General features: G+C 35.8%; 1 protein-coding gene across 1 annotated transcript in view; it reads left to right on the top strand.

The window, feature by feature from the left end:
- The first annotated feature begins 269 nt into the window (after positions 1 to 269).
- LOC142358598 (uncharacterized) overlaps positions 270 to 14,578 on the top strand; it is a 132,539-nt gene continuing 118,230 nt past the window's right edge. The window contains exon 1 of the mRNA XM_075410037.1: positions 270 to 1,234. Within this exon, the coding sequence (XP_075266152.1) occupies positions 1,037 to 1,234 (198 nt within the window). The 5' untranslated portion in view covers positions 270 to 1,036. The remainder of the gene's footprint in view (positions 1,235 to 14,578) is intronic.

Genomic DNA, 14,578 nt, shown 5'->3' with positions numbered 1-14,578 from the left:
TTTTGAGCTGGCTTCTCGGCTTTATAAGCAATCCCTAACGTAGGAAGCATCCAAGTAGGAAAATTGAGAGTTGCCTTTGTGGGTGAACATGGCACAGATTAATATTTAAAAGAGAGCTCTTTCATTATTGACCATGTTTTTGTCCACTGTCAAGCCTCCATGCATGTTCAGCATATTGTTACTAAGTAGAAGAATTTATAATGGATCCATGCACTGCTTGAGTTCTCACTGTTGCCAAGTGCTCTTCTTATCCGTTACTAAGTAGCACATATTGACAAATGTGGAAGACATGTGCTAACGTAAATGGAGCATTAGTTGTGTAGTTCGAATAGCGAACAGTTTGAAATTGAGTTCGCTGATCTTTGAAATGGGCAGTAGTCTAATTAGATTTAATTATTAATACTTGAATTTATTTGTTTGTCAACAAGAGATTGATCACCTGACTGTTATTCTTCTTTTCAGAGTACTGCATGTTTAGATCTAAATGCATGATATTGTTGTTGTGTATCGCCGTTCTTCCCAGATTTGTGGTTACGCCTTCCCGCTTTTCCTCCCAATTAATTCCCAGGTATATAGAAGAGGAGCGAGTGCTGTGGTAGTGTTGATTTGATCGCCTGTATTAGAGTAGTTTGTAGTGAATGCTAGTATAAAATCAGTACACTATTATTACAGCTACCTATCTGTGTTGCCTTGAATAAATAAACCACCCGACCAATCAACCTACCAACCAATACCAACTGCAGTAGAGTGAGTGAGTGAGCATTGTGTGTGTCTGTGTGTCGAAATGTGTCTAACAAAGTAGTGAAAGAGTTCTTCCACCAAATTGCAACTGGAGAAGAGAACTTGTTGATAATATTTTTAATTTACATTTTAGCGCAGTCCTTTATTTACATACTTGTTACCTGTAGTACACCTCCTCTCCACACCAATAGTAGAAGTATTGTTGCTAGTGGGCGGTGTTAGTGGTGCTTCCACATTGTTCTACTCTCGCTTCGCTCTTCCATTAATACTACCGTTGACCAAGATTACAACAACAATGGCTATAGCCCTGTTACAACCACACTTGTTACTCTATTCTGGTGTGTTATGGCTCCTTATAATAATGGACGGGAGAGGGGTGGTGGTCTTTGGACGTGTCTCCGAGAAGAACTGCAACAGAGGATATTACTACCAACCCTTCACTGCTGAGTGTGTCGAATGTGAGGATTGTCCACCTGGGAAAGAGCCTCGAGAGGTCAGTTTCCTAGCTATGTGTACAGATTTTATCAGCCATTATTTGGTAAAGATCTCTAGCTTAGCATCGACGAATTCGTTACTATATTAGGCTCTTTTCTTAAGTTTTTGAAGGCTTGACTAATGAGATATATTTGATTCTAAAGTTTTTCCATGATTCAGTTGTTCTTATTGTTCTACTTTTGCTTGCTTATCAATTTTGTCCAGTTACGAAACCTCTCAATAAAATGTCTAGTATTTACCTTTGCCTGCAACAAGCTTCAGGAATGGGAGATGAACCGCTTCTATGCAATACCATTCTTCTGATGATTCGATGGATGAACGATAACACGAAGTTAATTTTATCTGACGCGGCCAATTGACATACAACCGTATTGAGATATTAATTGTGCGGTCGCGATTCAAGACTCATATGAAATTGAACAGACCGTTGAGGTATCAACATTGGCCAAAATTTATTATAACCAAAACGGTTATTATTCAACGTTTAAAACGTCTGTTTAAGTTTTCACGATTTGCAGGGACTGCAGCTTGTTATTGTGATAAGAGTTAAGTGTTTAGGAACTTCTGTTGTTTTTAATAGCCGCACAGCGATAGCTGGAGCTATTATTGGCCTTCTCTTGGTTTTTACGACTCGAAAAGGAGTAAAGGTTTTCTTAAGGTTTTTTTTTACCGGAAGTAGTATTCGTTCAGACGCTGTTTTGACCAAAAAGTGGAAGTGAGTAAAATTACCGTGTGAACTAATTTTTTCTGAGGGAGAGAAGTTTTTTGATCATGCGCTGCGTTTAGTGAATGACTTTTTGACTGAATGGCACATACATAACCGTTTTTAGTCGTTTTTCGTCTGAGTGGCCCAGTTTTTTCTTGTAATTTGGTTTTTAGTAGAAATAATTTTTATTCGATGCTATATTGAAATGTAAACCCTGGAAATTGATACCACAGTGTTTTGCAGAATGCGTTTCAAGTTTAAAATTGCCACAGATTTCTTGATTTTTTAGTTAATTTTTGACTTTTTTTCTATTCATTTCTTCATTTTTGGATCTTTCTGCCGTCTTTTTGTCAAAAATCAGTTAACATGGCAACTTCTCTTTAATAATTTATATACTCAACGCCTCTTTCTACCTCGATGTCATTTTGTTTTATAAAGTTGTACATATGCTAATCCCGTTTTGGTAGTTTTTCCAATTTTTGTGAATTTTTCTTTTTGTTTTGTTGTTTGTGTTTTTGTGCAACATGATGGATAATTTCTTTTCAATGAAATTTCTTTTTTTTGCCGTTATGTTTTTGAAAAACAGTTTACTAATTTTTTCATAAATGCGATCTTAAAAGTTTTTTTGACCATTTGCATGCAAAATGTTTCAATGTTCCGTAATTTTGATTCTGCTTTTTCTTTTTTTTTGTTCTATACAGGAGGATGGATCTTTGCCTCGGATGACTCTTTCTCTTTTCAGTGTCTCGAATGCCGAACAATGAATGTATTCGTTTTTCTTAATTTTTTAAATTTGATTTTTAACTTTCAAAAATCAAGAGTTAGTCTTTTTGCTACGGTTGCCCTTATATTGTGTCCACATTCTTCACATTCTAATTGGTATCATTCTAGGTTTGTCCTGGCACTTACATTTATGTTCGTTATATTGATTTTTCAGTTGTTAAGAAAATTGAAAGATTTCGGCTTCTTCTAAGGTATTCGTCATTTCTTTGGTTTGCAACTGATTTCACTCAATATAAGGCAGTACTGAGAGTTTGCTAGAAAGCCTTTTCAAATTTTCCGCTTTTCACTATTTATTGCAATTCTTCCGGCGTTGGTATTTTTTTAAAACAATTTTTTGCCTATGAATACTATGATGTTTTTTATGTCTTTCGTATGATTAATTTAAGTATTGAAATGGTATGATGTCATGTTGTCTAGCATTTAACAAGGAGGATCGATAATGTTGCACATAAGGTTCCGACCCCGCTCATCCACAATTTTGGCATAACTGTCTACCAAATGAGGAACAGATAGAAAAACTCAAAAATTCAAGTATTTTTTAAAAAAAATTGTGTATGAACGATGATAGCCTTCAAAGCAAATAATTCAGTGGAGTAAGAATGATGCATTAGATTGACGAGATATGCTAATATTAAGAAAGCGAGTCAAGACGAACAGCAAAATCAAACAACAATAACAACCATTAATTGCATCAAAAACTTTGTCCGTTTAAAAAAAACTTTTTAACAAAGTCAAAATTGCGCCAGATAAAACTGAAACTAAACAAAATAACTTGTAATTCATATCAAAAGATATGGGGCCAGTTCATCATAAGGCTTGGTAACAATTTGACAAAGAACAAAAACAGTGAAGTTAAAAAATTCGCTTATTTTTTTTTTAAAACAATTAATTTCAAATTAATGAAATCCATGAGAAATCTACGAAAATATCCCTTAGGTTTACTGCGATTATCAATGCTTCTAGAAGGGAATTAAGAACTGTCGGTATTCAATTTTTTATGCGTTTACATAAAGAACAACAAATAGACAACAAACAAAAATTCAATTAGAACTTTCCAGAAAACGCTTTCGAAGCCGTAAAGCCATAGTTTGGCCCTCAAAAACTGTTTGATTGCACCTTTTTCGAGCACCGATACTGCATTATGTGACCTCGCATTTTTGAAACTAGGTTACAAGTAGACAAAAAAGAAAAACTGCAAAATGAAGTAATATTCGTTGTTTTCAAAAAAAAATTATTTCCAAGTCATGAAAGACATTAATCACCAAAGAAAATAATTAAACGAGTTCGTTTATTCTTCCAAAGGAAGACTTTGGGACTTGCAATTATCCAGAATATGTCTTACGTTGACAAGAAGAACGTCAAATATGGCAAAAAACATTAATCTATTTTTTCTGCGAAAAACCCGTGTCGAAGCCAGTAAAGTCAACGAATCCTTTATAAACATTGGGTTTCGTGATACCAATCCCTTTTGACACCTTCCGTTGACACCAATAATGTCATATTTAGGCGGCAATGAACGAGACTAGGTAACAAACAGATAATAAAAGGAACAAAATTGCGAAATTAAAAAGTGTTTCAATTGTTTTCAAAGTCATGAAAGCCATCAGCTATCTACTAATATCAGAATATCGGCTCACCTATTCTTCCATGGAAATCCAGTGAAATGGGGCTGTTGTACAGGAAATTTCGTGCGGCTAAAAGACAAAGTAAAAACGACAGTTAAAGGCAAAATTGGAAAATTCAGTTAAATTCTGCGAGAGAGTAGTGTCGAAGCCGTTAAAAGCATAATCTATCTTTAACGATTTTAATATCAATTTGTTTTTTTTTGACCGCCAATAATATGATATATGAACTGTCAAAAACGTGATATTGTGACAAAACTGGAGAACCTGAAAAATGGGCAAATACCCAAAAAAAATGTGAAATCTAGTATTATCAAAGCCAGAAAACCATAACTTAAGGAGTAAAACCGCAATAGAATTTGAATTCTAAATCAGTAGAAAGAAGAAGCATTCTTTCTTTGATGACACTACGCTATAAGTTAACAAAATTAAGAAAAAAATAGGCAAAGTTCAATAATACATTATTTGTAAATCAAATATCTTTAAAAGTCAAAACGACCATGAGCTTTCAAGTAAAAATCTAGATGAATTTGGAGCTGCTTAGGAAGCCAATTGGACCTATCACTACTGAGCATTCATTTGCAATGTTCTGTTCTTTTTTACTGTAAAGAGGAGCGACTAATTTAAAAAGAGACCGACTGATTACAATGCGAAGTATCTTTGGATTGTAACAGTCCAAGATTGGTCCAAAACTAGCCCTGTTAAAGCTGTTCGTCCATTAAGAACAATTATTTGTTTGATTGTTATAGATATAGATAATTTTTTATTAAAAAATGCTGCATTTTTGATAATCAACTAGTAAAGTTAGAAAAAAACGGCAATGTTTTAATTACAGAGCACTCTAAGTGGAAGTTGATGTAGAAATAGCCCCATTTTGAGTCTACAATGATTGTGTTAGTGGTTTTTGGGTGTGCATTTTATTCGAATTTCATCAAAGTGGACTAAAGTAACTTATTTCGCGTTGTTTTTGATGAAAATGTCTGAATTTTGAAATATTTAGCCAGATTTTTCGACAAAAAATTAAATAAAAATAGTCGACAATGTTATTTTGTCTTTAAAAATCAACAACACTTTTTTAATGAATTTTAACAGTTTTTACCAAAATAGACCAAATTTTTGTAAAAAAATCCGGAAAATGTGAAAAAAATCAACGGAATTCACTCTATTTTCTCAGTTCTAAGTTTATACCTCAATAACTCCCTGTAAAAAACGAAAATCTGAAAAAAATTCATAATTTCATATTCTACGCTGGACGGGCTTTTTAATGGTATCACTCACAACTCTCTTCGATGAATATATCGATCGGCCAAAATTGTCTGAACAAAAAAAACCATTTGAGTATATAGCTCCTCCCCCCTCGAGAGGAGTCGGAACAACAACGAAGAAGTATGTGTCGTTGTTGTCTTATTTGCAGTGATTAGCAATCTAATTGTAGTGGTTTTAATATTCTCAAATATGAGCTTTCTTTGAAAAATTTAACTTAGTTTCCAAGACTATTATCTGCCGTTAGCTTTCGCGATGTTTTTGCGATTAGAATCATGAATTAATTAATAACCCTGTCGGTCAGTTTTTTCAGCCTATTAGTATTTTGACCAACCCAATTTTTTCGGACTTTTTTAACGTTACCAAACCTTTTCAATAATAACAAATTTTGCTGCATTCTGTTTCTCTTGGTGACAGTGGTTTAAATTTCACCAATTTTCACGTCAGACCTGGGGAGGTTGTGAGTTAATGGTTTAATACAAAAAGTAATGGCTTCAGCTGCAATTACGGTTTTTGTTTTTGCGAAGTTTTGACGCTTCTAGTCGCTCCCGGAATTCTTCTGGCTATGTTTTTTTTATTTCCATCCATATCCCGGCGCAGCGCGCTCATCCCCACGCACGATCGCCCCCATCCACTCACCGCTTTCACCCCACTCCCCTCCAATTCAGCCAGTCCAATCGACAGTCGTTTGAGATCAATTCGCCCGACGGTTGTTTATAAATATGGTTGCCGATGTTCAGTTATATTTATCTTGTGGTGCGTTTTTTCTGCTTCAGACCATCGTTCTTGTGTGTGATTCATGATTTTGCGCTTTTGGTCCTGTTTTGATCCTCAATATTACTGCAGTAAGAGCCAGCCTTCGTTTGTGATGAGGAAAATTTCTATAATTCTTGTATTTTTCGTACACTGTGATGGCCGAAACAAAAATGAGAAGATGTTTACTATAAAAAGATGTTTGTCTCTTTACTCAGAATCAGTGTTTAGTGGTAAAACTGATCGATGTATTTGCTTTTTGGGGTTGGATTGAGAAGTGCAGCTAAACGAATGAAACGAATTTTTAATTTGTATGAAAAAGCATATGGTATTTATTTTTATCAGTTACTGCAGTTTATAACAAGCAATGTTGAATATTATATTAAAAACTGGTCTTTCTCCGCCTTTCTGTTTCTATTTGCAATTTTTTTATTTGTTTGGAAAATGGACTTTGTATTATTGCTCTTCAAATATTCCAAAATTCAATATGATCCATAACTTGCAACTTTCTTGCAAGATAGGTATGAGGAATGAAATAGGTTAAACTTTAAGCGTTCTAAAAATAAATTTTGAAACAGTTTACTGCCCATTGGTTAAGTGTCAAAAGTTGCACAAAAAAAATCTAGTCATGGTATAAAATCTTGCAAGATTCTGGCAACTTGATATTAAATGTGAAGGAACAAGATTGAGAAGCTCGTGTAGCTGGTTGGGGGATTTCATCTGTTGAGTCAAGAGCACGTGTACTTGGTTGGGGGAGTTCAGTCGTGGAGTGCTAAGTTTGTGTAGCTAAGCAGCCGATTCTGCTTGTGGAGTCAAGAGTTAGTGGAGCTATTAAGGGATCAGCAAGGAGTGCAGAGGTTCAACTATGTAACAGAACTGTCTATATAATACAACTATATAACACAGCCACCAACAGGCAACAGATTCAAGAACGCTGCAGAAAGGAGTCTTATCTAAGTCCGATTAAGATTTTTCCCCGGCCCTACCCGTTTAACGAAAAAAATTACCGAGCGCAATACTAGCTGGGAAAAACAAAGTAAAGAGTAGTTGGGGCAGTGAAAACAAAAAAGGATAAGTCTTTAGGTCAGCAGGGAACAATTAGTGTTAAGAGTTAGTTTGAGTCGGAGACTGTCTTCCAAACATAAACTAAGAGTAAGGCGTTCCTAACATTGAGCTCAAAATTGAAAGCAAGCATTCAGCGGGCGTGAGGCTGATTTATTGTATTTTTCTGAACATTTTGAGGCTCGTATGTGCTCGTAAAAACTTGGTAAAGTTCTTAGCAGAGAAGCCACCTATGAAGATAGTATTCAAGCTGTTAGAAATAATTCTTCGGAGGAGCAACGCAGGCAGGCTATAGAAAAAGGGCTGGAAGATTTAGAGAAAGGACTTTGGTACAAGTTATTACTGGCTTTAGACAAAACATCGGTTCTTTTCTGTGAGACCACAGAACGATTGTGGCATTAGAGCTTGGGATGTTGTGTAAACGCTTCAAAAGTTGCGAGATAACTCAGCTACATAAACTGATAGCACAATTAGCAAGCCCTCAAAAGAATTCAAGTAAGAGTATTGTAGATTGTCACCAGAGCACATGATGTGCTTTAAAACAACACCAATGAACGAATGAATCATTAAAAAATTTTTTGTCACAATAATTCTATTAGGGCTTCCGAAGGAATATTAAAAATTTAGCAACACGTGAAGTATAGCAATGACGAAAAACTCTAGAAGAAATTAATGGAGATATAATGAATTTTGATCATGAAGATGTAAAAACGTGAACTAAGTTCGTATTCTTCATTAAGGAAGGAAAATGCTTCAACTGACGGTAAACCGGACATGTCGCAAAAGACGTACGAAAAAATTTCATGAACAAACCAAACCTTCCCCAATGGAATTTTGTAAGTGTGGTGAGCAAGGTTATACGGCCAAATTTTTTAGAATGCAACAAAAACATAATCCAACGCCAGAGAACGGCTCATAAGGTACCACAAAATTTTTTGAGGAGCAGAATTTAGAAAAGTATTTTTCCTTCTTTCAAACTACAGAAAACAACCTTGCGATTGTACTAGTTTTGGACTCAGGAGTAACCAGTCTTATGTATAAAGACGAAAGTTGGTTCTTAGATATAGACAAGAAATTTCCTGGAACAATCACTAATGCAAATAGCAGTAAATTTTAATCAGTGGGAAAGGAACAGTTGAAATCAGAGTTTTGGACTTCAATAGTTCAGAGTAAAAAATAAGATTCAGTTTTGCGTTGCTTTTGCCCAACAATTCATGAAATCTGGTAACAGTGTGAAAACTTAGAGCAACGAGCAATGAGGTCTTCTTTGGTAAGACTATAGAAATACTAAAATTTTTTGAAAGATGAGTTTTTATCTGGAACATTGACAACTGGGAAAACTCAGAGCTGTGCAACTTAGATAGTGGAGTTCCTCTTAATTTGTGCTATAAACATTTGGGCCGTAGCAATAAGGACATTTATAAGCTAAAAGATCATGCAGTAGGACCAAAATTAAGCGAGCACTTTTTAACGAACTGTGAAACATGCCAGCTAAACAAATCAAAGAAACGCAAACCAAAGGTACCTAAAAACTCAGGAACAGGGGCAAGTGATGTCCCTAAATCTTGTCCTTGCTGACATATTAGAGTCCTTACACTAGGAAGTGGTCGATGGCCACAGGTATGCAATAGGGTTCGTTGATAGTTTTATCAGGTATTAAAAACTTCATTTTTTTTGAGGTCAAGTGATTAGGCCATGGAAAAAGTTGAATAGCTCCTTGCCAATATAGGACTACCAGGAACTTTAGTCTGCTATGGAGTGGTGGAATGCATCTCAAATGAGCCATTAAACAATTATGTAGAAGAAAAAGTGTCAAGAGTAGAATTCTCAGCACCGTATGCACCACAAAATGGCAATCAAATGAGACATAAAACAATTATATAGACGAAAAGGTATCAGACTAGAACTCTGAGCACCGTATACACCAAGAAAATGGCAAGACTGAAAGGAATTGAGGAACAATAACCTCAACGGCTAGATGCCTTTTAGAGCAGTCAGGTCCAAAAAAAGCTAAATAGCAATATGCAATTATTATGTCAAGTGAGATCAAATTTTTGTTTCCATTCAGGTATCCAGAAGACAACGTTTGAGGCAATGTACAATAAGAAACCATTCTTAGGGTCTACCAAATTATCTGGTTGTTCCGTTTTTGTTTATTTTGAAAAACGTTTCCGAGGCAAGATTGATTGATCTCATCTAAGAGGATTATTTTTGGGATCTACAATATTAAGACTTATAGGTATTCTAAATGAAAAAGTGGGATATTTTTTGTTTCGGCCCCCAGTGTGTTTTACGCCCCCAGTTACAAATTATATGTTGTTATATAGCACCTTACTATGTAAGAAAATAGTGCGTGCGCCGGGGGGCGTAAAAAATCTAAGATTACTAAGCTGGGGGGGGGGGGGGGGGCGAAACATAATAGATCCATAAAGGGATCTTTCAAGTTAGAAAATCTCGTAATGTGACTTTAACGAAAATTAAATGTTGAAAGCAAATGGAATGCAATACAACTTAACGCTAGTGAACGAAGGTATCAGTGAAAAAATGTATGTTGCAACACTCGGGAAGTGTAACAAGGACGAGAAAACTAGTAGAAATTAAACGTGACCTGATAAATTTCATCATGAAGATGTAAAAACGTGAACTAAGTGCGTATTCTTCATTAAGGAAGGAAAATGCTTCAACTGACGGTAAACCGGACATGTCGCAAAAGACGTACGAAAACATTTCATGAACAAACCAAACCTTCCCCAATGAAATTTGGTAAGTGTGGTGAGCAAGGTTATACGGCCAAATTTTTTAGAATGCAACAAAAACATAATCCAAAGCCAGAGAACGGCTCAGAAGGTACCACAAAATTTTTGAGGAGCAGAATTTAGAAAAGTATTTTTCCTTCTTTCAAACTACAGAAAACAACCTTGCGATTGTACTAGTTTTGGATTCAGGAGTAACCAGTCTTATGTTTAAAGACAAAAGTTGGTTCTTAGATATAGACAAGAAATTTCCTGGAACAATCACTAATGCAAATAGCAGTAAATTTTAATCAGTGGGAAAGGAACAGTTGAAATCAGAGTTTTGGACTTCAATAGTGCAGAGTAAAAAATAGGATTCAGTTATGCCTTGCTTTTGCCCAACAATGCATGAAATCTGGTAACAGTGTGAAAAGTTAGAGCAACGAGCAATGAGGTCTTCTTTGGTGAGACTATAGAAATACTAAAATTTTTTGAAAGATGAGTTTTTATCTGGAACATTGACAACTAGGAAAACTCAGAGCTGTGCAACTTAGATGGTGGAGTTCCTCTTAATTTGTGCTATAAACATTTGGGCCGTAACAATAAGGACATTTACAAGCTAAAAGATCATGCAGTAGGACCAAAATTAAGCGAGCACTTTTTAATGAACTGTGAAACATGCCAGCTAAACAAATCAGAAACTCAAACCAAAGGTACCTAAAAACTCAGGAACAGGGGCAAGTGATGTCCCTAAAACTTGTCCTTACTGACATATTAGAGTCCTTCCACTAGGAAGTGGTCGATGCAATAGGGTTCGTTGATAGTTTTATCAGGTATTAAAAACTTTATTTTTTTGAGGTCAAGTGATTAGGCCATTGAAAAAGTTGAATAGCTCCTTGCCAATATAGGACTACCAGGAACTTTAGTCTGCTATGGAGTGGTGGAATGCATCTCAAATGAGCCATAAAACAATTATGTAGACAAAAACGTGTCAAGAGTAGAATTCTCAGCACCGTATGCACCACAAAATGGCAATCAAATGAGACATAAAACAATTATATAGACGAAAAGGTATCAGACTAGAACTCTGTGCACTGTATACACCAAGCAAATGGCAAGACTGAAAGGGATTGAGGAACAATAACCTCAATGGCTAGATGCCTTTTAGAGCAGTCAGGTCCAGAAAAAGCTAAATAGCAATATGCAATTATTATGTCAAGTGAGATCAAAACTTTGTTTCCATTTAGGTATCCAGAAGACAACGTTTGATGCAATGTACAATAAGAAACCATTCTTAGGGTCTACCAAATTATCTGGTTGTTCCGTTTTTGTTTATTTTGAAAAATGTTTCCGAGGCAAGATTGATTGATCTCCTCTAAGAGGATTATTTTTGGGATCTACAATAGTAAGACTTATAGGTATTCTAAATGAAAAAGGGGGATTTTTTTGTTTCGGCCCCAGTGTGTTTTACGCCCCCAGTTACAAATTATATGTTGTTATATAGCACCTTACTATGTAAGAAAATAGTGCGTGCGCCGGGGGGCGTAAAAAATCTAAGATTACTAAGCTGGGGGGGGGCGAAACATAATAGATCCATAAAGGGATCTTTCAAGTTAGAAAATCTCGTAATGTGACTTTCAACGAAAATTAAATGTTGAAAGCAAATGGAATGCAATACAACTTAACGCTAGTGAACGAAGGTATCAGTGAAAAAATGTATGTTGCAACACTCGGGAAGTGTAACAAGGACGAGAAAACTAGTAGAAATTAAATGTGACCTGATAAATTTCGATAATGAAATTGTTGTAAAACGAAAACTGAGAGCGTTTTCATCGATAGGGAACGGAAATGCTTCAACTATCGGAAAACATTTCATGAACAAAGCAAAGCTTTCCCAGTGAAATGTTTTAAGTGCTGTGAGCAAGAGCATATAGCTAAGTCTTCTAGAAAGTAACAAAAACCTATTCTAAGCCAAAGCAGGAGAACCACTCAGCGGGCCCCGCAAAATTTATTTGATAAGCAAAGTTTAGAAGAGGAAAATTTTTCCTTCTTTCAAACTACAGAAAACAACCTTGCAATCGAGCTAGTTTTTGGACTCAGAGTAACCAGTCATATGATTAAAGACGAAAGTTCATTCTTAGATATGGACAAGAAGTTTTCTGGTACCATCACTAATGCAAAAAGCAGTAAAAGTTTAGTCAGTGGGAAAGGAACAGTTGAAATCATTTGGATTTCAATGGTTCAGAGTAAAAAAAAGATTAAGTAATGCGTTGCTTAAGCCCAACAGTACAAGGAATCTGGTATAATTGTAAAAACTTAGAGCAATGCGGTCTTCTTTGGTAAGACTTTTGAAATACTAAATTTTTTTTTAAAGAAGATTGTTTATCTGGAACAACATTGAGTACTGGGAAAATTCAAAGCAGGGCAACTTAGATAGTAGAGATCCCCTTATTTTGTGGTATTAAAAACTTGAGCCATAACAATAAGCAGGACATTTACAGCCTAAAAGATCACGCAGTAGGACTAAAATTAAGCGAGCTTTTTTCTTAATGAAATGTGAAAAATGTCAGCTTAACAAATCAAACGAAGTTTTGGTACCAATAGACTCAGGAACTAGAGCAAGTGAAGTCCCTAAATATTGTCCTTACTCACATATTAGCGTCCATTCACTTAGTTTGTGGCATGAATGCCGGGGCCATAACAATATTGAAGACATTTACAAGCTAAAGAATCACGCGGTTGGACAGAAATTAAGCGAGCTCTAACGACTCAGGAACAAGCTAGTACCGAAACTCTCAGGAACAAGAGCAAGTAATGTCCTAGAAAATGTCCATACAGGCATATTAGGTTCCATCCGCCCGGAAGAAGTTGATGGCTACAGGTATTCAATCGGGTTCGTGGATAGTTTTGGCAGGTATCAGAAGGTTTATTTTGAGGTCATGGGATGAGGCCCTTGAAAAACATGAACAGTTCTGTGCCGATATTGGACTACCAGGAACCTTAGACTGCTTTGGGACAGGGGAATATGTCTCAAAAGCTGTCAGACTAGAATTCTCCGCACCGTATGCATAACAAGAAAAAGGCAATACTGAGAGGAATTGAGTAACAATAACCTCAATGGCCAGATGCCTTTTAGAGCTTTCAGGTCTGGAAAAAGCCTATTGGCATTATGCAATCTTTATGTCAAGTGTGATCCAAAACTTTTGTTTCCATTCAGTTATTCTGAAGAGAACTTTTGAGGACATGTACAATAAGAAACCTGACTAAGTCTATCAGATTGTTTGGTTGTTCCGCTTTTGTTCATGTTGAGAAACTTTTTTGAGGCCAGATTGATAGAACTCCCATAAAGGGAATATTTTTGGGATCTTCAGACAATAGTTAGACTTACCTCATCGGTATTCCAAATGACAAAGGGAGCTTTAAAATTATAAAATCTCGTAATGTAACCTTTAACGTAAAAGAATTTTTTAAATCAATTGATATGCAATACAACTTAACCTTGGGGAACAAAGGTATCAGTGAAAAAATGTCTGTCTCAATAAATCTACTAGGCCTTCCCAATGTATATAAAAATTTACAACACTCGTGAAGTATAGCAAGGACGATAAAACTCTAGAAGAAATTAAAGCGTATCTGATAAACTTCGATTATAAAAGTGTAAAATGAAAACTGAGAGCGTATACTTCAATAGGGAACGCAAAATGTTTCAACTGCCTGAAAATGGGACATATCACAAAAGACCGGAGGCTTAAGAAAACGTTTCTTCAACAACCCAAAGCTTCCCCAATGAAATGTTGGTTTTGTGAGCAAGTTGAGCTTCCCCAATGAAGTGTGGTGAGCAAGGACATCTAGCAAAGGTTTCCAGAAAGAAACCGAAATCTCAGCCAAAGCAGGAGGGGCTCTGAAAATTTATTTGCGGAGAAGAATTTAGAAAAACTTTTTTTCTTCTTTCAAACTACAGAAACAACCCTGCAAACAACCTTGAAACCTAGTTTTGGACTCAGGAGTAACAAGCCATATGATTAATGACGAAAGTTTATTCATAGATAGAGACTAGAAGTATTCTGAACTGTTGAAATCGTAGTTTTGCATTCCAAAGGTTCAGAGCAAAAATTAAGATTAAGTAATGCGTTCCTTAAGTAATGTTAACCTGAAACTGTCTAAATTAGATTCACGAGAAATATATAGCAGTGAGCAGAGAAATGAAATCATGTGACTAGAGGAGTATAGTTGGGTGCTTGAACTATCTCTCATTGGTAACTAGAACAGATATTACGCACGCAGCTAATTTATTGAGCAAAATTGGAAGGCGATTTTGGAATGCGGCAAAAGGATGTTTACGTTACCTGAAAGGTACAAAGTCAGAGGAAATGATTTTTAGAAAAAGTGAGAGCTTGGACTTGACAGGATTTTTAGACTCA

The sequence above is a fragment of the Convolutriloba macropyga genome, chromosome 2 (genome assembly GCF_964194025.1).
Source record: "Convolutriloba macropyga chromosome 2, txConMacr16.3, whole genome shotgun sequence".
Taxonomy (NCBI): Eukaryota; Metazoa; Xenacoelomorpha; order Acoela; family Convolutidae; genus Convolutriloba; species Convolutriloba macropyga.
The sequence above is the reverse complement of the archived record's forward strand: the minus strand, read 5'-3'. Positions and strand labels throughout refer to the sequence as shown.